The sequence below is a fragment of the Equus asinus genome, chromosome 8 (genome assembly GCF_041296235.1).
Source record: "Equus asinus isolate D_3611 breed Donkey chromosome 8, EquAss-T2T_v2, whole genome shotgun sequence".
Lineage (NCBI taxonomy): Eukaryota > Metazoa > Chordata > Mammalia > Perissodactyla > Equidae > Equus > Equus asinus.
In genome coordinates, this window is record NC_091797.1 from 100,239,460 (window position 1) to 100,265,862 (window position 26,403).

Sequence of the window (26,403 nt, forward strand, 5' to 3'; positions counted from 1 at the left end):
CTCAGCAGAGAGCTAGACAACACTGGGATAAAAGTTTATCCTTGCATTCAGGAGGGGTTTGTTTGTAGACTTCCCACCTTTTGTAGGCCCTTAGGTCTTGTGGTCCTCTGTGTCCTGTAAGGTGTGAGAACCACAGCCCAGGTTCAGTAGAGTTTGGCAAGTCAGACTGTGTCCCTCCTACTTCTCCAGGTCTTTTTTTATCTAAAGCTTTCTTTATTTACTCACTAGCTCATTGATTCATTTTAAAGACTGCATATTTCAAAGTACACTTTAAGCTTTTCCAGTGATAGTCTCTGTCCACATATATAGGTGTCTATCTGCCACAAAGCCAACCCAGGCTATTTTCACCTGCACGTGAAACTATGACTGGTGAAGCAGTGAGTCACAGAAAGAAGAGCAAGAACTTGAAGTTCCCCCTGCATGTCTGAGAAGCAACAGTGCCCAAGGCAGCAGCACACACAGTGAGAACCACCTTTAAATGTCTTTTGCTGGAAGAACTCACAAGCTAATATCTATCAAAGGAGATTAGCCAGACAGCAAGACAGAATATCCTAGTCACCTCAGATACCTTAACTCTGACACCCTATAATCAATCAGGGTTTATGATTACATTGAAATATAATTTCAACTGAAAAGAAATCAAGAAAATCTCCAAGAAATAGCCAACTCAATGAGGAAATGCAACCTAAGAATTATTGGTATCCTCAAGGGCGACAAAAAGGAGAATAGAGCGGAAAGCATGCCCAAAGAAGTAATAGCAGAGAAATTCCCAAGTCTAGGGAATGAGAGAGAAATGTGTGTGGAGGAAGCTTTCAGATCTCCTAGATTTGTCAATGTAAGAAGACCTACTGCAAGGCATATAGTAGTAAAACTGGCAAAAGTGAAGGACAAAGAAAGAATACTCAGGGCAGCAAGGCAGAAGAAAATAATCTACAAAGGAACCCATATCAGACTTTCAGCAGATTTCTCTGCAGAAACCTTACAAGCTAGGAGAGATTGGAATGACATATTGAAAACTTTAAAAGATAAAAATCTTCAGCCAAGAATACTCTATCCAGCAAAAATATCCTTCAGATATGAGGGAGAAATTAAATCTTTCCCAGACAAACAAAAGCTAAGGGACTTCGTAGCCATGAGGTCCCCACTACAAGAAATACTCAAGAAGGCCCTCATACCTGAAAAAATTAAAAAAGTGAGAAAGGGTCACAAAACACAGAGTAAGGAGACAAAAAGATAGAATCAGAATAAGATAGCAAATATTCAACTATAGCACTAGGATAAAGGGAAGAAAATACCAAAAACGAAGACAACCTTGTCACTTTAACCACAAACTCACGACACAAGTTGGAATAAGAGATGACAATAATAACTTAGGAGGGGAGGAGCAAAGGGACTGAAACAGTTTAGGTTAAGGACACCAGAAAATGAACTATGTTATGCATGAGATTCTGAATAAAAACTTCAGGGTAGCCACTAAACTAAAAAACAGAACAGAGACACAAAAAATAAATGAGGAAAAAGCTAAGAAACCCAGCATAAGAAACTGCAGAAGTCAACAGGTAGGCCAAAACACACAGGACGAGCAACAAAGGAAATGCAGGAAAACTGGACGAGTGACAGAATGACAGCATTAAGCTCTCATGCATCAATAATCACGATCAATGTAAACGGATTGAACTCTCCAATAAAAAGACACAGAGTGGCAAGATGGATTAAAGAACAAGATCCAACAATTTGTTGCCTCCAGGAAACACACCTCACCTCCAAGGACAAACACAGGCTCAGAGTGAAGGGGTGGAAGACAATACTCCAAGCTAATAGCAAACAAAAGAAAGCAGGTGTCGCAATACTTATATCAGACAAAGCAGATTTCAAGATAAGGCAGGTAGAGAGAGACATAGAGGGTCAGTATATAATGATCAAAGGGACACTACATCAAGAAGAAATAATGCTTATAAATATCTATGCACCCTACACAGGAGCACCAAACTTCATAAAGCAACTATTAACAAACCTAAAAGAAGATATCAAAAATAACACAATAATAGTAGGGGACCTCAACACCCCACTCACATCAATTGACAGATCATCCAGACAGAAAATCAACAAGGAAACAGTGGAATTAAATGAAAAGCTAAAACAGTTGGACTTAATAGACATATATAGAACACTCCATCCAAAAACAGCAGAATACACATTCTTCTCAGGTGCGCATGGAATGTTCTCAAGGATAGACGATATGTTGGGAAACAAGGCAAGCCTCTATAAATTTAAAAAAACTGACATAATAACAAGTATCTTCTCCTATCATAATGCTATAAAGCTATAAATTAATTATAAGAAAAAAGCTGAGAAAGGGACAAAGATGTGGAGATTAAACAATATGCTATTGAACAAGCAATAGATCATTAAAGAAATTAAAGAAGAAATAAAAAAATTTCTGGAGACAAATGAAAATGATAACATGCCATACCACCTCATAGAAGGTACAGCAAAAGCTGCATTAGGAGGGAAACTCATCGCAATACAAGCACACCTTAACAAACAAAAAAATCCCAAATAAGCAATCTCAAATTACACCTAACTGAATTAGAGAAAGAAGAACAAACAAAGCCCAAAGTCAGCAGAAGGAGAAAAATAATAAAAATCAGAGCAGAAATAAATGCTATTGAAACAAAAAAGGCAGTAGAAAGGATCAATGAAACAAAGACCTGGTTCTTTGAGAAGATAAATAAAATTGACAAACACCTGGCCAGACTTACAAAGAAAAAAAGAGAGAAAGCTCAAATAAACAAAATCAGAAATGAAAGAGGAGAAATAACAGCAGACTCCACAGAAATACAATGGATTATAAGAGAATACTACGAAAAACTACATGCCAGCAAAATGGATAACCTAGAGGAAATGGATAAATTCTTAGAATCTTACAATCTCCCAAAGCTGAGTCAAGAAGAAGCAGACAATTTGAACACACCAATCACAAGGAAGGAGATTGAAACAGCAATCAAAAGCATCCCAAAGAATAAAACCCCAGGACCAGATGGCTTTCCTGGGGAATTCTACCAAACTTTTAGAGAGGATTTAATACTTATCCTTTTCAAGCTATTCCAAAAAATTAGGGAAGATGGAACACTTCCTAACACATTCTACGAGGCCAACATCACGCTGATACCAAAGCCTGACAAGGACAGCACGAAAAAGAACTACAGGCCAACATCGCTGATGAACATAGATGCAAAAATTCTCAACATAATTTTGGCAACCCGAATTCAGCAATTCATGAAAAGGATCATACATCATGATCAAGTGGGATTCATACCAGGGACACAGGGATGGTTCAACATCCGCAAATCAATCAATGTGATACACCACATCAACAAATTGAGGAATAAAAACCACATGATCATCTCAATAGATGCAGAGAAAGCATTTGACAAGATCCAACAGCCTTTTATGATAAAAACTCTGAACAAAATGGGGATAGAAGGGAATTACCTCAACATAATAAAGGCCATATATGACAAACCCACAGCCAGCATCATACTCAATGGGCAAAAACAGAGCACCATCCCCCTGAGAACAGGAACAAGACAAGGATGCCCTCTATCACCACTCTTATTTAACATAGTACTGGAGGTTTTGGCCAAAGCAATTAGGCCAGAGAAAGGAATAAAAGGAATCCAAATAGGGAGGGAAGAAGTGAAACTCTCGCTGTTTGCAGACGACATGATGTTATATATAGAAAACCCCAAAGAAACCATTGGAAAACTATTAGAAATAATCAACAACTATAGCAAAGTTGCAGGGTATAAGATCAATTTACATAAATCAGTAGCATTTCTATACTCTAATAACAAACTAACAGAAAAAGAACTCAAGAACACAATACCATTCACAATCACTACAAAAAGCATAAAATACCCCTGCGTGAATTTAACTAAGGAAGTTAAAGACCTATACGCCGAAAACTACAAGGCTTTTCTGAAAGAAATGGATGATGACATAAAGAGATGGAAAGGCATTCCATGTACTTGGATTGGAAGAATAAACATAGTTAAAATCTCCATTCTACCTAAAGGAATCTACAGATTCAATGGAATCCCAATCAGAATCCCAATGACATTCTTTACAGAAATTGAACAAAGAATCCTAAAATTCATATGGGGCAACAAAAGACCCCGAATTGCTAAAGCAATCCTGAGAAAAAAGAACACAGCTGGAGGCATCACAATCCCTGACTTCAAAACATATTACAAAGTTACAGTAATCAAAACAGCATGGTACTGGTACAAAAACAGGTGCACAGGTCAATGGAACAGAATTGAAAGCCCAGAAATAAAACCACACAGCTATGGACAGCTAATCTTCGACAAAGCAGCTGAGGGCATACAATGGAGAAAAGAAAGTCTTTTCAACAAAAGGTACTGGGAAAACTGGAAAGCCACATGTGAAAGAATGAAAACTGACCATTCTTTTTCACCATTCACCGAAATAAACTCAAAATGGATCCAAGACCCAAAGGTAAGACCTGAAACCATAAGGCTTCTAGAAGAAAACGTAGGCAGCACACTCTTTGACATCAGTATTAAAAGGACCTTTTCGGGTACCACATCTTCTCAGACAAGGGAAACAATAGAAAGAATAAACAAATGGGACTTCATCAGACTAAAGAGCTTCTTCAAGGCAAAGGAAAACAGGATTGAAACAAAAAAACAACCCACTAACTGAGAAAACATATTTGCAAGTCATACATCTGATAAAGGGTTAATATCCATAATATATAAAGAACACACACAACTCAACAAAAAATCAAACAACCCAACCACAAAATGGGCAGGAGACATGAACAGACATTTCTCCAAAGAAGACATACAGATGGCCAATAGGCATATGAAAAGTTGTTCATCATCGCTGATCATCAGGGAAATGCAAATCAAAACTACACTAAGATATCACCTTACACTCATTAGTATGACAAAAATATCCGTAACAAACATTGGAGAGGTTGTGGAGAAAAAGGATCCCGAATACACTGTTGGTGGAAATGCAAACTGGTACAGCCACTATGGAAAACAGTATGGAGATTCCTCAAAAAATTAAAAATAGAAATACCATACGATCCAGCCATCCCACTACTGGGTATCTATCCAAAGAACTTGAAGTCAGCAATTCCAAAAGTCCCATGCACCCCACTGTTCATTGCAGCATTATTTACAATAGCCAAGAAGTGGAAGCAATCTAAGTGGCCATCAACTGATGACTGGATAAAGAAGATGTGGTATACATATACACAATAGAATACTACTCAGTCATAAAAAAGAACAAAATTGTCCCATTTGCAACAACAAGGATGGACCTTGAGGGAATTATGTTAAGTGAAATAAGCCAGATAGAGGACAATCTCTGTATGACTCCACTCATATGAGGAATTTAAAAATGCAGACAAAGAGAACAGATTAGTGGCTACCAGGGGAAAGGTGGGGTGGGGGGAGGGCACAAAGGGTGAAGGGGTGCACTTACAACACGACTGACAAACAATAATGTACAACTGAAATTTGACAAGATTGTAACCTATCATTAACTCAATAAAAATTAAAAATAAATGGGCAGGAGACATGAACAGACATTTCTCCAAAGAAGACATACAGATGGCCAATAGGCACATGAAAAGATGTTCATCATCACTGATCATCAGGGAAATGAAAATCAAAACTCCACTAAGATATCACCTTACACCCATTAGAATGGCAAAAATAACCAAAACAAATAGTAACAAACGTTGGAGAGGTTGTGGAGAAAAATGAACCCTCATACACTGTTGGTGGGAATGCAAACTGGTGCAGCCACTATGGAAAACAGTATGGAGATTCCTCAAAAAATTAAAAATAGAACTACCATACGATCCAGCCATCCCACTACTGGGTATCTATCCAAAGAGCTTGAAGTCAGCAATCCCAAAAGTCCTATGCACCCCAATGTTTATTGCAGCACTGTTTACAATAGCCAAGACGTGGAAGCAACCTAAGTGCCCATCAAGTGATGATTGGATAAAGAAGATATGGCATATATACACAATGGGATACTACTCAGCCGTAAAAAAGAATAAAATCGTCCCATTTGCAACAACATGGATGGACCTTGAGGGAATTATGTTAAGTGAAATAAGCCAGATAGAGAACGACAATCTCTGTATGACTCCACTCATATGAGGAATTTAAACCTGTGGACAAAGAGAACAGATTAGTGTTTTCCAGGGGAAAGGGGGGGTGGGGGAGGGCACAAAGGGTGAAGGGGTGCACCTACAACATGACTGACAAGCAATAATGTACAACTGAAATTTCATAAGATTGTAAACTATCATAAATTCAATAAAAATTAACTTAAAAATATATAATTTCACATTCAATAATTTACCATATAGCATTTCCATGTTTAAAAACAAACACACACACACATATCTTAACATAATAACCACATACCTTGAAAGCCCTTCTGGCCTACAAAATAAATCTTACAATTAAATCTTTATACAGCAGGATTTTCAATGTGAACACATTACGACCTGTCTGACACAGAATCCCTCATAATGAATTCTAAAGTGGCGGCAAATACCAGGTGAGGCCTCACTGAAGCATGCTCTGTTCCCTCCGGGGGGCTGCTCATGCAGTTGCTTCTGCCCAGAATGCTGTTCCTATCCCAGCTCCCACTCATCATACCTCTCAGTGCATCTCTAGCAAGTCTTCCCTGATATGTGCCCAGATTTAGTTTCTTGCCATCTGTTTCCAAGCTTTGTTCCCCATGATTTCAAGATTACACATACTCGGGACACAGTAGGCCCTAACAAATGTTAGCTCCCTTTCTCTGAGCAGTGTGGCTAAAGAACAATGTGGGCCAGAGCCGTAAGAGGAAGGACAGCTTCCTGGAAAAAGTAAATTTTATGCTGGGCTAGACAGAGACAGGTAGGATTTAAATAAGTGAAGAGAAGGGCTGGGCTGAAGACACAAAGGCAGTAAGAAGACTGGCCACATGTCCGGGGAGCAGCTGACGGTGAGGCTGGATGGGTGAGGTGAGACGAGATGTAATGGAACGTGAATGTCAAGGAGCACCCTGGCATACCCTCACCTGTGCTCACTGAAGACAGAGGTATGCAGAACCATCTTCTCCAGCAGCTCAATCAGTTCGTTAGGCAGGTCAGCTGTCATGAAGGCCTTCACAGTGACTGAGACCTCTTCAGGATCCTGTGTTTCTGACAATGCTGTTTGTACCAACTGGTTTAAAAAATCATTAGAAAGGTTACATAAAGTTCTTTCAAGATGGTATCTTTGAAGCTAAACAGAAGGGAAAGATTCCTCCAAGACAGTCTGGAATAGAAAATGGGAGATTTCTCACGGTACAAAGGAAAGGTGTTTAAAGGAGTCAATCACAGGGATTTCTCTGTTTGCCCTATTTTAACAATTTCTTTCTCTCACACCAAAAGGGCTACAGAATTATCTCTGCACCAATGACCATACTGTAAATTTACTCCAAAGCCAGGAACACAGTGCACTAAGCAGGTAGCTGAGACGCACGTCTGCTTTCATCTTCGTTTTCGTAAGCCATTGTTCATAGCAAATGTGGCCTCCACAGGGCCCCCACTGGCCCCTTGATAGCCTAGAGCACTGCCGCGGCTGTGGCCCAGCCCACCTGCAGGGATGCAGTCAAGCACACCCCGAGCCAGAGCCCTCAGAACCACGCTCTGAAGGAAAGACCAACAAAAGACTGGCCACGCACCCCTGATTCAACTATGGGTGTCTCACCTACAAGAAAATGTACAAATTGGGCAAAAAGACATTTTTCCAAAGAATACAATTCCCAAATAATAGCGGGCTAGGAGACCAGCACTGTTCTCTTTGCACTTTATAGCAGGGGCCTTCGGCGACTTCAGGATCTATCATTTCTGTCAAGTTTCTGGTTTTCATCAGGTGGGCAATAGCAGTCCACTAATGAGAAAGAACAGACAGCTCTGAGGAGGTCTGACACGCTGACATACACCTCTGGCCATGAACTTTCACCATGCAATCGTGAGGGGCTTCAATGGAACTAGGATCAAGGTCAGCCTAGTCCACCTTACAAGCGGCCACTACATACTCCACGGCACCGTAAGAGGCAAAAGTTCTTGCTCCAAGGAGTTTATAACAATCCCAATACACATGCAGAGGAGGTCGAGAAAAGGGGCTACTGCAGTAGGTAACAAGCCGCGTACACTCAAGGGAAAGGACAGCTGCGACATAGCAAACCAAGTCCACTCAGAGGAGATGTGCTTTCAATTCTCGAAAACCTTGCAGCACTCGAAATACACACTGGTTGTTTTAAGGGCAAAAATAAATTTCTACCATCTATTTGAGTTAAACAGGATGCCCAACCTAAGGTCACCTCAGAACACTGCTTCCAGTAAGTAAACTTTCCATAATGAGTTTCCACTCCAGACCTAAAAGCAGTCTGCCACTGCCATCACACATTCCCTCTAATTAGAAGGGCACTGCAGGAGAATGTCCCCAGGAGGCGGCTATGAATACTCAGTCACAGCGGACATAATGACAGGACCAGTGGCTCCACACAGACATGGGGAGACCCAGAGGCACCCACTGGCTTCAGTTCAGCGTAACGTTAAAGCTGCTCTTCCTGGTTCCAATATGATGTGACCTACAAGACGCACGAGGCAGCAGGACCACAGCTGGAGAAACCTGTTGTCCGCGAACTTGAAGGAAGATCCCTAGAGGACTCTTAACCGAGTGCCCCACGCTCTCTGCTGCTCAGTGGCTCCATCAGGTTTGGATGAAGTGCATTAAACTCTCAAGAAAATCTGAGAGATGGATAAGTCCAAAGCTGAATAATGAAGATTCAAAATAACGTGAGCTTCTACACAGCTAGAAATGTTCCACAATAAAAAGTTTATTAAGAAAAAAATAATAACATGGGCATGACAACAGTGGACAGAGAGCAAGAAGGTGAAATTCAGTAGAGATACAGGGGAACGCTAACCCTTGAGTTTAAACAAATGCGCCCAGTGGGCTGGCAACGTCCTCAGGGCAGGTAGGTGCTTTAATTGACCACCTCAGGCTGAATGAAGCCCACTTGTTGGACCAGGATCTCATTCCCACCTGGTCTTAGGCCAGCCCTGAACACTGTGCTCAGCAGCTAGGGGACAGCGCTGAGGAAGACGAAGGCACCATCTGCTAATGCTGAGGGCCTACAGGAAGCCCACTGAAGGGCGAGGCCAACAACTACCTGTCAGGGTGCACCTAGGAAGGACCCCCTGCCCCAGCACTGGACCCCAGCTCCAAGGAGACGGTGGATGGTCATAAGGGTACAAGGGGCTCCTCAACTAAGGGAAGTCCAGTTGAGACAATGTTGACAGTCACTTAACTTTTGTCAGCAAGGGCTGAGGTGGAAAAATATCAGGATGCAGCATGCAGGCATGCCATCAGATATTCCTTTTACTGAGGCTGAACATCCCTGCTTTAGAGATTAGGGCCAAGCCTGTACCCTTAACCAATAAACGGCTCCAAGTTAGCGCACCCTTGGGAATGAAACCCATTTTTAGGCAAGCTGCTTCTAGAGAGAGAAGAGAGTAGTGAAGGTTTGCAAGATTGTCTGATCACACCTCTGAGATGTTTTTGATATAATAATCAAGCCAGTCACTTGAGCCACAGATGACTAGAGGGCAGCATGTGGGCGCGCACACACATACATCCCCCTGCGCTTTCTGTGCCTCACCTGGTCAACCAGCTGTCTCCTGGATGGGCTGGTCTCCTCAAGGACTTGAGCCCAGAGCTCTGGGTCCTTCCTGTGAACCAGGTAGTGGGCCTAGCTTTTGAACAGAGAATTCTCATTGCAAACCTGAAATGAGCACACTTGTGTATAACACAAGCAGCCAACCAATGGAAGCTACTTGAGGGACCCACCCCAGTCAGTTCCCTCTGACCTGACACTTGCGGAAAGCCAGAGCCCAAGAGAGAGATGTAGTGCTTCGACATGAGACCAGCAGCATCCGAAAGGGTTGACAATGCCCTCTTAAGAGCGACGAGCTGTCTCCAAAGGCCCATTTCTCAGTTTACAACTTACAGCGAGGTACAGCTCCTCGCATATCAAGCCCTCTCTCTAAAGCGGTGTTGCCCAGCAGAAGTTTCTGAGATGAAGATGTTCGGACCTGTGCTGTCCTATAGATAGAGCCACCACTAGCTATGGGAGGCTACCAAGCATTTGAAATGTCGTGGATGAAGGAGGAACTAGCTTTTAATTTTAGTTAATTTAAATTTAAATACTCACATGTAGCTAGCTCTAAACTATCTCTAAAGTGTTATCAGAATAGTGTAGAACTGGTATAGAACAGCATACATGATGCAATATTTTAAGGCCTACGAACATTAAAATATGCTTTCATTGACTGAACTTGAGACTCTTTTCTGAATGTTTCAATGTATCTCCAAAAAACCAACTGTCCATTGGAACATTCCAGTCTGTGAGGGACTTGCTAAGGCCTGGCGGGAATCAGATTCCTTGCATGATCCACGTGTGTCTGCGAATGCAGGCTGCTCCTGTACACAGCAGGTGGCCAGGAGTGGGCTGGCCCAGCGCCAAGCACACAGGTGCCTGCCCTGAAATCTCACCACAGCTCTCCTGCCCAAAGAGCAGACCAAGGGTGTCTCTGTCCTATGTGAACTGCCTTACTAAAAGGACACATCACCTCATAGGGCAGATGGATGCAAAGACCTCCAAAAGGTCTTTAACTGCACTTTGTTAAAAAGGTGGTAAATTAAGCCAAAAGGTGGCTTATGGTATCAAACTAACTAAAGTCCCCAGGCTCCCCAGAGACTCGCAGGTGGGGGGCTATGTCCGCCCAGATTGTCGCTTCAGTGGTGTGTCCAAAGCTAGAGTAGGATAAGAAAAGCGAGCTGCTCTTGATCTTCACCTCTGGATGCCTGATGCCTAATAGACTCCTGTCCCAGCTGTGACTTTCTACTGTGCTGCCAGATGCTCTGAGGTGCTGAGGGCAAACAGACCAGCTGCCCACAAGGAGCTTACAGTCAGACGAACGTCAGGTGCATGCACATGAGATTTCTGGAGTTTTAGGTCATGTGGTTAAGTATCAACAGCTCAACCTAAAAAAGTAATTGAATACATGTAGAACCAAGCCAAGGCAGAGGTAAGCAGGAGGCCTGGGGGAACATTCCAAAGAGGGGCCAGTGAAAGCTCCGTGGTTGGGAAGAGATGGTGAAGGGCATGTACAAGGGGCTGCACCAAGAAGAGGGGCAGGAAGTGCAAGGGAATGCAGGTGGAGAGGCAAAAGGGGAGGTGGTCAGGTCGGTTGGGGGAGGGTGGCAGTCCACAGAGGAGCTCCTGGGTCAGGTAAGGGGTTCAGTTTTGCCCTCAGGACACCGGGCAGCACTGAAGACTGTAAGCAGAGGACTGATAGGACAGACCAGGGGCCAGTCAGACCCACAGGCACAATACATACAAACAGGGCACAGGCAGGTCAGAGACAAGGTGTCAGAACTGGAAGGAAACTAAGGTTATGGAAATGCATTTCACGACCCGCCATGGTGAGGTTCAGAAGCAGCCCTCATCAGACCCCACAGACGATGCGTCTGAAGCCCTGCCTCAGGAGGCCTGGCAGCTGAGCATATCTGCCGCACACCTCGATGAGCTCAAGGTCACACTGCCCCCTCTCCCAGGCAAGGCAGGCCAGATGTGGGTCCCTTTTCTCAGAGTACTGGCGCACCACAAGGCTGTTGTTGTAGGCATTCTCTCTCAGGAAGCACTCGGGGCTGCTGCTGTCAATGCAGATCTTGGCGAGCGCACTGTGAGTGGCAGGCTCCTCACAGCCTTCATGGCTCCGGGACTCCAGCCAGAGAAGCAGCAGCTTTAGCCTTTGAGAGAAGGAAGCGCACCATTAACAGTCTCAGAGCTAACGTCCAGCCCCTGGACTCTGAAGGTTGCTTCTAGAAACAAAATAATCTCCCATTCCATTAACTTCATGTTGCTCTAGGGACCAAGACAGATTTGAGTTCCAGATGTCAATTGTTAAATTTTTCCCAAAGGTCTTCAATATCAATAGAAATAACTCACTAGTAGATCTAAAGATGTGTTACATGAAAGACCAGCCAGAGACAGTCAGTCCTGGGGCCAGGAGGCTAACGTGAAGGGATCTTAGAGAATCAGTCAGGGACTTAAAAACGAACACTAGACCGCAGGGCTACAAGAAGATACCAGGCTAGAATACCTTACCTGTTTCCGTTTTCTACTTCAGCCACCAGCTCATCAGTGGAGAACTGTCCTCTCACCACCATGATTAGGTTTTTAATGATATCCTCAGAACAATCTATATCAAGCAGCCCTCCAACCACGGCTGGGATTCGGCCAGGGTTGACCTAGAATGGGCAAGGTGGTGACTTCAGTGCTGCATGCACAGGTCACTGCCCCAAGGCTCCCAAGATTTGGACAGTATGGTCAAAAACCTGAAAGGGCTCCTGTGATGAAGCGAACTGCTCCCCCTCCAAAATTCATGTTGAAGCTCTAACCCCAGATGTGACTGTATTTTAAGATAGGCCTTTGAAGGAGATAATTAAAGTTAAATGAAGTCATAAGGCTGGGGCCCTAATCCCATGGGACTGGTGTACTTATAAGAAGAGGAAGAGGAGCCAGCCCGGTGGCACAGCGGTTAAGTGCGCATGCTCTGCTTCTCGGCAGCCCAGGTTTGCTGGTTTGGATCCCGGGTATGGATATGGCACCACTTGGCAAAAGCCATGCTGTGGTAGGCGTCCCATGCATAAAGTAGAGGAAGATGGGCATGGATGTTAGCTCAGGGCCAGTCTTCCTCAGTAAAAAGAGGAGGATTGGCAGTAGTTACTCAAGGCTAATCTTCCTCAAAAAATAAAAAAAAAAAAGAGGAAGAGACAGCAGGGGCACAGGCAAAGAGAAAACACCATGTGAGGACACAGACAGAAGGTGGCTGTCTGCAAGCCGAGAGAGGCCTTGGAAGGAATCAAGCCAAGGTGGCAGGGTCAGCACCTTGATCTTGGACTTCCAGCTTCCAGAACTGTGAGAAAAAAATGTTTGCTGTTGAAAATGTTTGCCTGGTCTGTGGAACTCTGCTATGGCAGCCTGAGCTGACTTAAGACATTACCCTTCAAACTACCAGTCTCAGACACACTCAAGGGTCAGAGGCAGCCTCTTAGGTATAGACTATTATCACCAACCACCAACCGAGGCACAAAGGCAGCCAAACGTCACCTGGGAGCCAGCAGTGATGGTCCCAGCAGTACCTTCTGAATGTAGATCTATGTACTTCTGCAGGTTGTTTCAGTATAAGTACAGGACGAGGTCGTAGACAAAGTCAAAGCCATCACACACAATGATGAAGGGGAACTGGTATGTGAGGCTGGCCTCCTATGTGTTAGAAAGCAGAGTACATGTAGGCAGTGAGAGCCCCAGCGCAGGAATGGCACTGCTTCTGCCAGCACAGTGGCCCCACAGGAGAGTCAAGACAAGACTCTGTTCTAGATATGTCGTCTTTTTAAGGTGTTTGCTTTTGGGGATGTACTATTTGCTTTCAGAAACACGTAGGGGAAAGAAAATAGTATTTGGTAAAGAAAAAAAGAACTCTGCTAAATTTTGGAATAATATTCCAAATTGGCCCAAAATGAAACATTTTTTAAGACAAGTAGCTAATTATGCATAAATCTGACCCAGACCAGGCAGCAGAGAGCGGGCGGCTCTCAATTAACACCTGCCAGTAAGGGCTGCCTTTTCAGACGAGCAGTAATACTCCATGGAACATCACCTGTCAATGCAGGGGGCTGCCCCCAACACGTGCTTTCCACACCCAGCAACCCACCACACTCATGTCTCCCCTTTTTGGCCATACCTAGACCACACTGCTCAGGTTCAAATGCACCCTTGCAGTCTTGGGTGTGGCCATGTGACCCAGTCTCCTCTAACAGAACATGAATCAAAGTGTCATGTGCCACTTCCAGCCTCACCCATAAAAACATCCATGCTGGCTCCTCTGTATTCTTTCCTTCTTCCAGTTGACCAGGAAGGCGATGTTCAGGGTGACATGTTGAAGACGGCAAAGTAGCCATGAGCTCAGTCCATGAAAGATGGTAGGAAAAGAAGCCACCTCCCTTACCGCCACGTCCACTCAGGACTGTGCATGAGAAAGAAATCGACTTGTGTTTTATGCCACCAGTAGTGGGGGGTTCACTTGCTGCTGCAGCCTCGCCCAGCCTCATTAACAAGGGCACAGCTGGGGGGGCTGCTGAAATACACAGCAGCAGGACACTAACTCTCCACTCCCACGTCAGCCAATTAAGAGCACGGCCTCAAGCTTCTTTCCACAGAAGAGCAGTAAAACAACTAGTGGGTTCCTTTAAGAACTTCAGACCTCAGAGTAGAGTGCTGTCACTGGGGACCTAGGGAACACTGGGGAGACAAACCCAGCTTTCCAACTCTTGGGCAGCTGGCTGACGGTTTGCTCAAGGAAGGAGGGAACGCCCAGACACACTCACCTTCAGAAAGTTCTTCACCTGCTCCGGGTGGTAGCAATTATCCTTCCGGCATATCCTCTCCACCTCCTTGATCTGCCCTGTCTTACAGGCAGCCTGAATGTATTTCAAGTGCACATCTGGATCCTGGCTGAAGTTCACAATTGAACCCAGGAAGTAGAATAGGCCTAAGAAGAGAGACTGTTCCATTTTGTGCCCTCCTAATACCAACTGCCTTCTCCAAGGTTGTAGCCCACCTGCCCTTGACGGCCCAGCCCACAATGACCTTGTTCTGTTTTCCAAGTACCCACAGCCCACACAGAATTTACAATCTATGTGAAGTTCGACAGCTCTGGCATCTCCCCAAAATAGCTAATCAGAATTCCACCAAATTTGGGAGGTATATCTGGGATGTTCTGATGTAAAATACACGCTATATATGTACACGGAATCCTTCTCGGGGGCCCAGGTACACCTTAGATGGTCATCTTCAAGAATAATTCAAACTGAGGTAAGGTAAGAGGGCTCTGTGACTGTTGCTCTAAAAAGACATGCCAGGAACAGAGCAAAAAGCAATGGCTTCAAATAGGAGCCTCCAAATGAAGAGTCTGCTACCTAACACTGAGCTGATGGCACAAACGTGAGCCACCATGGACTGGGTTCCATAACACCCAGAGGCACGGATTTCCCAACCATTACAGGCTCCAGCCAGGAGGTACTGGTAACAATAGCAGGACATGATACCCCCGAGCAGACCATTTTCCCCAAGCAGGTCTTTGGCTGTAAGCTGGGAATGGAACCAGCAGCCCCAAGGCAATGGTTCCCACCAACCCTACCCTACCGCCATCTCCCATCCCAGAGCCACCCCACTGCTGCTGCAGCAGACTTTCCTCTGATGGCATCTTCTGACCAGAAGCCCAGCCCGAGTGAGAGCAGGTCTTCCCCTCATTCCTCCAAAGTCCCAGCATCACTAGGCACTCACTGGACAAATGCTGTGTCTCCATCCTGGGCAGGCCAGACAGCCGCAGCTTGTCCCCAACAGACCCTCACTTGGGAAAGCCACGCCCCATTAGCACATTTCTGGGTGTGATGCTCACAGTAGGGCAAAGGGAAACAACCAGGGCAGGCCCACCAGCCCAGCAACCACATTCCTCAGGAGCTCTGTGGGGTTCTCACTTAGGGGAAGTCATAAGCCCTGGTGACTTTTTCTTTTTTGTAACGCAAGTGCCTGACGTAAGCTTTGATTGGTCAACTTCAAAGAGGGTTATCTCTAATAAACACACTGCCAGCCACAAGCAAGGCTGCCTCTCCCCTAGCTGAGGTGCCTGTTTTGGGGATCTTGGTTGATTTTGATAACTGACCATTTGCACCACTTGATTTTTCCTTTGCTCTCTTCCTGTGCTTTCAATTCCTGCCCTTACGTTTTAAATTCACCAATAAAGAGTAAGCCGATGAAACCCTAGTCCCCCACCCTTGACCTCAAGAAAAGCAGAACCCCAGGCCCATGTGCTCTCTCTCTTTACCTGCAACCTCACTACATAGCCCCAGGTGTCCTATGTAATTTCCAGCTCCAGTGAGTAATAAACCTTTATTTTTTCAAAGTTTCCTGATGGTTAATGCTTAAGGGCATCTTGCAATCATAAGAAGAATCACAAGGATCAGTCCAGCCACAATATTAGTTATTGACAGGCTGAGGCCAGCACAAAACACTCACCCTCTATGGGCTGTGCACTCCAGTGCCACTAGTTCAGGGTTTCAGGTGAACTCTGTGGCAGACTGTGCAACAGAGCCACTGGGTTTCACAGAGACTCCAGAGACACAAGGGGGATTCTAAGTCCCCCCCAACCAACGCCAACCAACTGATTTCTTCCTTTGCAAAGACCAAAAGAGCTACCTAAGCCGGGTGACACACACAAGAGAGCGGGAATCTTCTGCCATTGACCAACACCTGAGGCACTGAGTGCTACATCCCACTCAGCTTGCAGGAAGACTGTTAGTTTGGGCGGGCAGACAGTGACAGCTGAACAGGAGGCATGGTCAGCCGGAGGCTGCACAGTTTACCTTCGTAACTCTTGAAGGATGCAAACAGTTCCACCAGGGGCTGCGTGCCCAGCTGCTCGTGGTACTTGGAGGCGACCTGCACACACAGCTGAAGGTTCTGTCTGACGCTGGCGGACAGCAGAGCACACAGGCACGCCAGAGAATCCTCCACCAACAAGGAGCCAAAGAAGCTGACAAGCCAATGGGAAGCAAGAAGTGTCTGTCCACAACTATGTACCATCTTTGATGATTCCACCACTGGCAAGATAACCGGATCAATTTTTCCCTCTGAGTGTCAAAAATATCAAGAATTTCCACTTGAAAGAACAGAAAAGCAACTGTCCCTCGTGGTGAGAAGTGGGAGCTGGGAGTAGACTTGGGACAAGACACTGACCTCAACTGTTTAACAAGCTGTCAGAGACCCTGAGACTCTCCATGGTTGATACTAAACCTATTCTATAAACTGGAATGCAATAGCTATTTAGCTCTCACTAACAGTTTCAGACATCCCTGCTAGAGTTGTCGGTAAGAGGTTCTCTCTATTAGACTAAGTCAAAGGTGACAGAAAGAAAGAGGTGATACAGGGCCAGCTGTGTGGCTGAGCCAAGTGGGTTTTGTGTGTGGGCTGAAAGAGAAATGCACATGGCAGTGACAAGGCTCATGCATAGGAAGGACAAATGGCACACTCCCATAACCACCAACTTTGCAGATTTGGAAGCATGTGACCCTAATGGCCAGGTGAAGGCCATCCACAGTGGGAGTGCCCCAGGGGCATGCCATACCTCAGGACTGAGGAGGTGAGTGTGGACCACAGCCCTCTTGATGTCGCACAGGTCAGTGTAGTGCTCTAGTGCCCGGTGCAGGAGGTCCGCCTTTTCACAGAGCTGGGCGTTATGGGCCCTATCATAATGTGAAAACATCTGATTTCCAAGGACGGCATCTGCAACCTGTGAAACAGTAAGTTCAGTAAGAAAGCCTGACTGATGACGATAACTTTTTAAGAGCAGCTGCTCAACCATGCCTCCGGCACACCTCCAGAACCAGCACTCAGGGGAAGTGGAAAGGCTTCCCATGTCTGGGCCCCTGCACATACCCATGCTTCCAGAGCAGCAGCAGCTGCTTGTGGGTCCTGAGCAGAGTGCTGGCCGTCATTCCAAGTCACCTGAGGCTCTCCCAACGAGGCTCTGTCCTCCTAGTTGCAGAGCTGACCCAGCATTTGTGGCCGAGGCTCTGCCATGAAGTGCTGTTACTGGAATCAGTGCACACTGTTGCTCTGGCTTTTCAACCATCGCATTTGTACAGTTTTCTCTGGGAGGTCAATGTGAGAGCTCCAGTCTACCAAGGCCTCCTTCTTTAATGAGCTCAAGCCTCAGATTAGTAACAGTCAGAATTAGACCTGAAATTAACAAATCCTATTTGTGTTTACCAGACTTCTCTGGTTAAACGCAGAATAAGGAGTGGCAGGTTGCATTTGAAAAACAACACTCCTGGAAAGAATTTTGATGAGGCTTAACATTATCTTTAAATAAGTAACCTCTGTGCTAAGAAGATGCATCAACAGAGGAACTCTCCAGCTTTGCTGAGTGATCTGACCCTCCATGTCTTACTAGCAGCTAGTCTTGATGAGACGCATGCTTGGGGGCTTCACTGGCTGCCTAGCACACTCTTTCCCATTCCTTCCAGGAGACGGAATACCAACCAAGTACGTAGAAACCAAAGACCTAGTCTAACACCATGATGCTCCAGGATTACACACGCTCAGGGCTCCCTATGGAGGAAATGATCCAAATCAGGTGCTGAGAGCAGTTTTGTAACATCTGGCACTTATCTGCCGTCCCCACCCTCTGGTTTCCTTCATATCTATTCCTTACTACCCTCTTGTTTGAAACGTTTCCCCTTTATTATAGCAACAGTGCAGTTTAGAGAACTTAGAAAACATAGATAAACCAAAAAGAAAATGTCAACCAAGCTCCAACCTCCAGAGAGGACTGTCCCAGCCTCTCGGGTGCCATGCTCAGTGGCATGCCCATCCAGGCTGCCCTCCTTTGAGGTCAGGGCTCTCCTTAGGTCTATCTGCTCAGTTTCTGAGTTGTGCTTAGTTTCTGTCTCAAATCTCATTTACTAAAAACTGTCATTTATCATCACCAAGTCATCAGAGTTCAACAGAACACCAAACAACAAATCAACTGCACTTGTGTGTCCTACAGGTGGGATCTGACCCCACAGCAGCAGCTAACTTGTGGATCTGAATAACCTGAGGTAACAGAACAACATAATTAACATATTGTTTCCTAATGGAAAAAAAATATATGATTGTTAAAGAAAAGCAAATGGGAAGACAGATAAGAACAAAGTGAACTTCTACAATCCTATCCACTCAGACAACCATGGTTAACAGCTTGATATAAATTCCCCCAAACTCTTTTCTTTCATGTATATCCAAATGATTTAATCACACCTCCTCCCCAACTGTCAGGTCAAGAAATGCCTCACCATAATGAGATACCACTTCACACCCATTAGGATAGCTATTATTAAAAAAAAAAAAAAAAACCACATGCACAGAAAACAATAAGCATTGGCAAGGATACGGAGAAACTGGACCCCTCATACACTAACTGGTGGGAATGTAAATGGTGCACCTGCTTGGAATACACTATGGTGGTACCTCAACAAGTTACACATAGAATTATATATGATTCAGCAATTCCACTTCGGGGTATATGCCAAAAAGAACTGAAACAGGGCCTCAAACTGATAGTTGTACACCACTGTTCATAGCAGCACTATTCACAACAACCAAAAGGTGAAAACAACCCAAGTGTCCACCAAAAGATGAGTAGATAAACAAAATGTGGCATATATGTACAATGGATTATTCAGCCTTAAAAAGGAATGAAATTCTGATATATGCTACAACATGGATGAAGCTGGAAAATACTATGCTAAGTGAAAAAAGTCAGACACAAAAGGACAAATACTGTATGATTTCACTTATATGAAGTGTCTAGAACAGGCAGATTCATAGAGACAGAAAGTAAAACAGACGTTACCAGAGGATGGGGGAGGGGACGGAGACTTATTGCTTAATGGGTACAGAATTTCCGTTTGTGGTGATGAAAAAGATCTGGAAATTTATAGTGGTGACGGTTGTACAACATTGCAAATGTACCTAATGCCATTTAATTGCACACTTAAAAATGGTTAAAATGGTCAATTTTGTTACATATATTTTATCACAACGAGAAAAAAAAAAGGAAAAGAAATGATGCCCTAATTGTAACTGTTTCTATGAAAGTCTTGCACCGTGGATTCTGAGAATCCCTGGCAGGAAAATCCTGGACAATGTCCACTCAGGCAAAGAAAAAGCCCTGGCACAAGCACAACCCAGCCCAAAGCCACTCCGTCTCAGTGTGTGAGTCCCATGCAGAAGAGAGATAAGTGTGCAGGCCCTTGATTTCAGCCTAGAAATGTCACTTGCCTGGGGTGCATGAATCAGGTTCATCTCCAAAAGGCAAGTCTGGAGGTGCCCCTCAGATGGGCGATTATTCTTCAAGGCGTCCAACAAGAAGGAAGTCCACTCCTGAATTAAACTGTTTTCCATGAAAACGGCTACAATCTGAAACAGATTGCAAGCCACATATTTACTCAAAGGAAACTGTTCTGTTTTCCTATTGAAATAGTTCCTGAAATTGAATCTCATTTAGAAATTCAACAATTGGTTCCTTCTTCTGCATTTTCTTACATCATCAAAATTCATGTAATTTGGGGCCAGTCCCGTGGCCAAGTGGTTAAGTTTGCGCACTCTGCTGTGGTGGCCTAGGGTTTCACCGGTTCGAATCCTGGGTGCGGACATGGCACTACTCATCAGGCCATGCTGAGGCGGCGTCCCACATGCCACAGCTAGAAGGACCCACAACTAAGAATACACTACTATGTACCAGGGGGCGTTGGGGAGGAAAAGGAAAAAACAAAATCTTAAAAAAAAAATTAATGTAATTCATAGCTATTCTTTAACAGTAGGTAATTCTGTGAAATTTCATCACCTACGTCATATTCACCAACAAGGCATTTTACTCGAGTAGATTAAAGGATGTACTTTTGTCACATATGAATCCCCAGAATCCTCTGAAGTAGTCAAGCAATCTTAACAATACATTCCTTAATCAAATCCTAGAGGCAAGTCAATACCTGGTGTGTAGCCCATATACTATCGGTATTTTATTCAGACACAACTGGGAAAATCCAAACATTGACTTAGACGCCAATCATTAAGCTTAAACTGATGTTAAAGAATTAAAAAGCCTTAATAAGAGGTGATATATAGGTAATAAATGTACTAACTGAGTAATTCTTCCCATATTCAAAGTATATCAGGAAAGCTTCTAATAAAAATACTTCAAAAATATGAAATACAATCCAGGTGTAAACTGGAGCCTTCCTTCCCCTTGAGATCTACATACATTTGGTTCAAACCCCTTAATCATGATCTCCAAAATATCTGCAAATTCCAAGACATATAAACCCAATATAATCGTATTTATTCCTATACAGGCTGTTGGTCTTGTTGCCTTGCTTCAAGCTTCGTTACATACCTCTGTATTACCCAGAGCCCCTTGGACACAGTGTACTGAAGGTGGCTTGTCATGTGTTCACATCTAAATACTAAGTAGGTTATACTAAAACAACAGGCTTACGTTTATCTAACTCCAGGTTAGTCAGACAGCCATGAGATGAAAGTCTGCAGACTTGAGGGCACTCACCATGACCAGGCACTCAGGCAAAGTTCAGGCCTCTTGTCACAAGGGATAGCAAGGTGGTGACTAGGGTGCAGGTGGGATTACCATCGTAAAACGACATCCTCACACCCTACCACCAATCACCACACAGAAACAAGACCCTCACAACTCAACACACAATCTAAAATACTTCAAAACAAAGGGAAACAAGTATTCAAATAATAAAAGACTAGAAGACAAGCTCCCCTAGTACGTCAGATTTTTTAAAACTGGAAGATTAATAGCAAGCAAGCAAAGAAAACAATCGAGACACTGGGAACAGGAAAATAAATGAAAGAGACTCTTCTAGACGGCTATACAAAGCCACGGAAAGCTGCCTCAAGCCAGGCTCACCTGGTCAGTGTTGGCCAGTGGCTGTTCATCCTACACGAGCATTTGAGAAAACTGCAGGCCCTGGTCTGGGCTGATCCTCATCACACTCCTCAGCAAAAAGATCTGGTCTAGGGCATAGCCAACCTAGAAGCAAGGAGACAGCCATTGGGAAAATAAACAAAACACCTTCAATGTTAAAAAAAAGTAGTTCCCAATTGCCTGCTGATGAGTGCAACAAGCTAAAAGAAGAGATTTCCAAAATGAAAGCATTCTTGGCTCGAAAAAGATAGTGAAACAGGAGAAAACAAGGTAGGCAGCATCTTCCCTTCAGCTAGCATCACTGAAGTGCTTCGAAATGGCATACAAAAAGACGGCATCTGAGCGAGAAGGCTCTGGAAGCTCTGGCACTGGGAAACTAAAGGAAGAGCAGAAGGAGGAGAAACAGGACTAGCAGTAAACTTGGAAGCTGGAAGGACAACATACCACGACACTTGGGAGTGAAGGGACTTCCTGAGCAGAAACGGGCAAATGTCAGTCTTTTACTGTTTTCACAGTATTCTATATATAATTTCCTTAATATGTACATTTAGTGACTGTTAGCTAATGATGATTAAATGAGCGATAATTTCAACAGTACAAAGTTCAAAATATTCTGTTCCTAGCCTGTCATCATTTTTCAGCTGCATGTAAAAGGGAGGGGGAGATGATTTATTTATTATTATAAAGATTTAATGTTTTTCGGTGCTGATAAAAAAAAGAAAAAACTTCCCCATCCTTTGTTTCAAACAAAGAAATAAAGAATGTTATGTGCTATGTGTTTGTGCTGGCCCTCTGCCAAACATAACATGCAACCCAGAGTACAGATTCCATGTACACAGAGGCACAGTCAACTACACAAACAGCCCAGACCACAAAGAAGGCACCCCAGCCAGTGTGCAAGCTCCAATCAACACCCAGCACAGTGGCCAGTGGGCTGCGGGGATAAGGCCTGGGAGCCCACCAAAACATCGAACTAACACACAGAGGGCGCTGAGGGGGAACGGAGAAGGGAGAAAAAGAACAAGAGAAAATGACAAGAAAGCCCCAAATGGAAAAGAGATGGGAAGACTGTAAACAGAAGACACGAAAATAAAAAACTGAGGAAAATAAAATACGACCATTATCAACGAGTGACAGAGGTAAACAGCAGCACTGACAACTCTCTCAGACCAGAGTACTCATGCAGAAGGGCATTCTATAAGCTTCAGAATCAGCAACCACCCAACCACAAATTAACTATCTGTGAAATGCTAATGGTTAAACACACATTACCTTTTTGGCACAGAGCACAATTTTTTGGAATTGGCCTGTTTCTGCAAAACACTGGATAACTTCGCTTGGCACGTTTGCCTGAAGGTACACACTCAGAGCGAGTGTAGGGTCAGCAGTTTTGACCAAATCTCCAAGTTCTTTGGAACACTCCGGCTGCAGTGTGCCAAAGGGACAAGGCGAGATTAGGACGAGAGGAATAGTGAGCCTGGACCTAGTCTTCAAACCGTGCTGGGGGCTGTGATTTCACAAGTGTCTGCACCTTGTCTTCCTTCAGCTGCTTTTCTAAGAGTTCTTGCGCCACTGCTGAAGAACTGGACGGCAGAGTTCTAAGGATTCAAGTTGGCTGAGCTGACCTGGTCAAGCAGGATTCCAAAGGACTGGAGCAGAGGAGAAGCCTGCCCAGGCTGGGTGGGATACTCTGGAACTTCTGAACCGTGTCGTTGGTACGCAGGATTCCTTAATAACAAATGGAAATGCAGGTCGTTTTGTTGTAGTCACAGGTCATCCCTTCATTTAACTTGATTGTATAAAAAAAGTCTGCCAAGAGAAATTCTGTACTGAATTATCAGTGACAAAAAGTCCTCTAGCAAGGCAATGGCTTCTGCCTTCAGCAATGACCCCATTGCAGTGGTCTCAGTCCCAGGGGCTGTCTCTACTTAGGGTCCTCCATCTCCCCTAGCAGATGGCAGGGGGAATCAGGTTTCTGCATCAGTGCCGCAGTAGCGGAGTTCTACCATCACTACATTCTCTCAGATGAAGGCTAGAAATGTTTTGTGCATAAGCATCACTGAAAAGACAGGAAAAATCCTTCCAAGGAGAAGCAAGTGAAAAGCCTTTATCTACTACTCATCAGGAGAAGATCCAATCCCAGGACAATTTATCCTAATGAAACAAATCAAAGAAAATGCCCTAAGCTTGGGTGCTGGCCCTGTGGCAGAGAGGTTAAGTTCACGCACTCTGCTTTGGCAGCCCAGGGCTTTACTAGTTTGGATCCTGGGCACAGACATGGCACTGCTCGTCAGGCCATGCTGAGGTAACATCCCACATATCACAACCAGAAGGGCCTACAACTAGAATATACAACTATGTACTAGGGGGCTCTGGGGAGAAGAAGAAAAAAAAAACGATGACTGGCAACAGATGTCAGCTTAGGCACCAATCTTAATAAAAAAAATAAAAGAAAGAAAATGCCCTAAGCAGTACTGTTGTACTTCAGAAGAGTGGAGAAAGTCCAGAGCAGAAATACGACTAAATAAAACAGGGTACAACCACTTGAGGTATTAGACAGTTACGTATTTGCTAAGCTAAGAAGTTGGGTGAGAAATATGTATGCACATAGACAAGAAGTGGAAGAAAACGAAAAAGACTACATCATTGTAGCAAGATTGTGCTTTTTGTTCATTTGTTTCCATTACTGTCATGCCATTGGCAGAACACTGTAAAGCTGAAAACTAACAGAACACCACGATACTACAGCATCAGTAATGGAAAGCTTTTAGGATTTGTTTCACTCTCAGGATGGCACACATGTTCAAGTGTTGTTACCTTTGGTGCAGATGCTGCTACTTTGGCAGTTTCAGCACTGCTCCCCCGTGCAAACAGGGTACTGAATTTTCTCTCAAATAACTCCTCTGCCCCAGCGAGGTTACCAAAAATGGCCAAATGCAGACCAAGGTTTGGATTCTGAAGCACGTTGGTTGCATAATTCACAGTTATCTTCCTCAACACGAACTGACAGCACCTACAAGGACCCAACAAATGAGACTAGTTCAGCCTAGAAAAGTGCTCCATACACACACACTGCTACATTCAACTCACAGGAGTATCAGCAAAGGTCTAAGGCTCATGCTGAGCACGCTCACAACGCTGGCCTTAATGGTGACAGAATGCAAAGGGGCCTAACGCCTAAAGGTAACACAATAGAACATCATGGTACTGCTACAGCATGGGGTTCTACACAGTTGTTTAAAAGACTATAAAAATATTAAATGAGAGAAATATAAAGTTGCATGGACATTAACTAGAGATGCATTTGGGATGACAACCATGCCAAAATGACCCGTTTGGGTGGAATTGACAATTTTTCCTCTCAAATTTTTTTTTAAGCACAGATTTTCTTCTTTTAACTGTCTTTTTAACTTTGGTTGAGAAAGGTAACCTAGGTAGCATAGTATCTGCTTTTTCAACCCTCCTCAGTCAACGTGTGCGTGGCCCGAAGATGCTGGTGGTGTGCATTAGAACTGCTGCTCCACTGGCAGAAGCATCATGCAGGAAGGGAGCTCTTCTCTTCTGAGAATCAATTCTGTCTTAGGAATGGTGCTGTCTGAGAGGTGAAGTGATGATATGAAGAAGGGAGACATGAGTTAAGTTTACTAACTGGAGCTAACTACACCTGATCACTTTTTTTGGAGAAGGAGGAAAAGTTAAGCTCCAGTCTCCAGTGAATGAAAAAGGTGGGAGATGAACCCTCAAAGTTACATACCTGTCCCTTTTTGTTGACACTAATAATTCCAGAGGTAGGTTCATGTGGAGCAGTTACAAAGATTGTGTCAGCACTAACATGGTTCATGTAGATGCACATGCCAGACTCCAGGTCATACATATGAAGATAGCTATACTTTGTGATCACGTAAATAATACCATGTTTAACTCCAATCTATAAGAAGATAGAGAACAACAGGTGGAAAAGTAGGGAGAAGCCAAATAAAGCAAAAGAGCTCAAGAACGATAAAAGAGGACTTTTGAGTTTTTAGACCAAAAGATCATTTAACATCGCTGGGAGCAGTGCGTCCCCGAGACATGGATCCCAAGTTGATTCTAGTCCTACCCCACTGAGAACTAGTTTTCAAGCCAATACTTTTCCTAACCACTCTCAAACAAAGGTCCAATAAATCAGGCTGTTCTATCTATCTTTCAGGTAGAGCTATCCTTTCCCTGGTTTCTAACCAAATCCAAAGCAAGCTGCAAGTTCATAAAATAAGGGAAAAGTTCTGGATAAAAACCTCAAACACCGAGTTCACATTCCAGCCTGTCCTCTACCACCACTTATTAACCTTTGACCTCTGCCAAGGCCATTGACTCTCACAGAAAAATACTTCACACACAGGAAATCCTGACAGAGTGGGAGAAAGACAGATAAATTTGCCCAATTAGATTATTATAAAACTTACGGTAATTTAAAATATGTTGTACTATGAAATAATTAGCATAGGAAGAGATAAGATGGAACTTAATTGAGAACTCTGAAATAGAATCAAACATATCTAAAAATTTAACATGAATGAGTAGGTATTTCATATCCATGGAAAACAGACTTTAATCAGTATACGATGTTGATATAACCAGCTGGCTATTTGAGGATGGGGAATGAGGGTAAAGAACTGTACCCCTATCTTACTCTTCAGATCAAAGTAAAT

At 44.0% G+C, this 26,403-nt stretch overlaps 2 protein-coding genes across 4 annotated transcripts in view; both read right to left on the bottom strand.

Annotated features, from left to right (window-relative positions):
• LOC123287945 (clathrin heavy chain 2-like) overlaps positions 1–14,689 on the bottom strand; it is a 28,603-nt gene extending 13,914 nt beyond the window's left edge. For all 3 annotated transcript variants that reach the window (XM_070516644.1, XM_070516646.1, XM_070516645.1), the window contains exons 1-5: positions 14,550–14,689; positions 14,022–14,188; positions 12,268–12,410; positions 11,678–11,909; positions 7,123–7,268 (exon numbers count right to left, since the gene is read on the bottom strand). In XM_070516644.1, the coding sequence (XP_070372745.1) occupies positions 7,123–7,268; positions 11,678–11,909; positions 12,268–12,410; positions 14,022–14,123 (623 nt within the window). In that variant the 5' untranslated portion in view covers positions 14,124–14,188; positions 14,550–14,689. The remainder of the gene's footprint in view (positions 1–7,122; positions 7,269–11,677; positions 11,910–12,267; positions 12,411–14,021; positions 14,189–14,549) is intronic.
• Positions 14,690–20,048: 5,359 nt separating this feature from the next.
• Positions 20,049–26,403, bottom strand: part of LOC106826774 (clathrin heavy chain 2) — a 44,863-nt gene continuing 38,508 nt past the window's right edge. The window contains 6 exon segments of the mRNA XM_070516819.1: positions 20,049–20,184; positions 21,698–21,820; positions 22,988–23,443; positions 24,533–24,698; positions 24,700–24,728; positions 25,470–25,643. Coding sequence (XP_070372920.1) covers positions 23,345–23,443; positions 24,533–24,698; positions 24,700–24,728; positions 25,470–25,643 — 468 coding nt within the window. The 3' untranslated portion in view covers positions 20,049–20,184; positions 21,698–21,820; positions 22,988–23,344.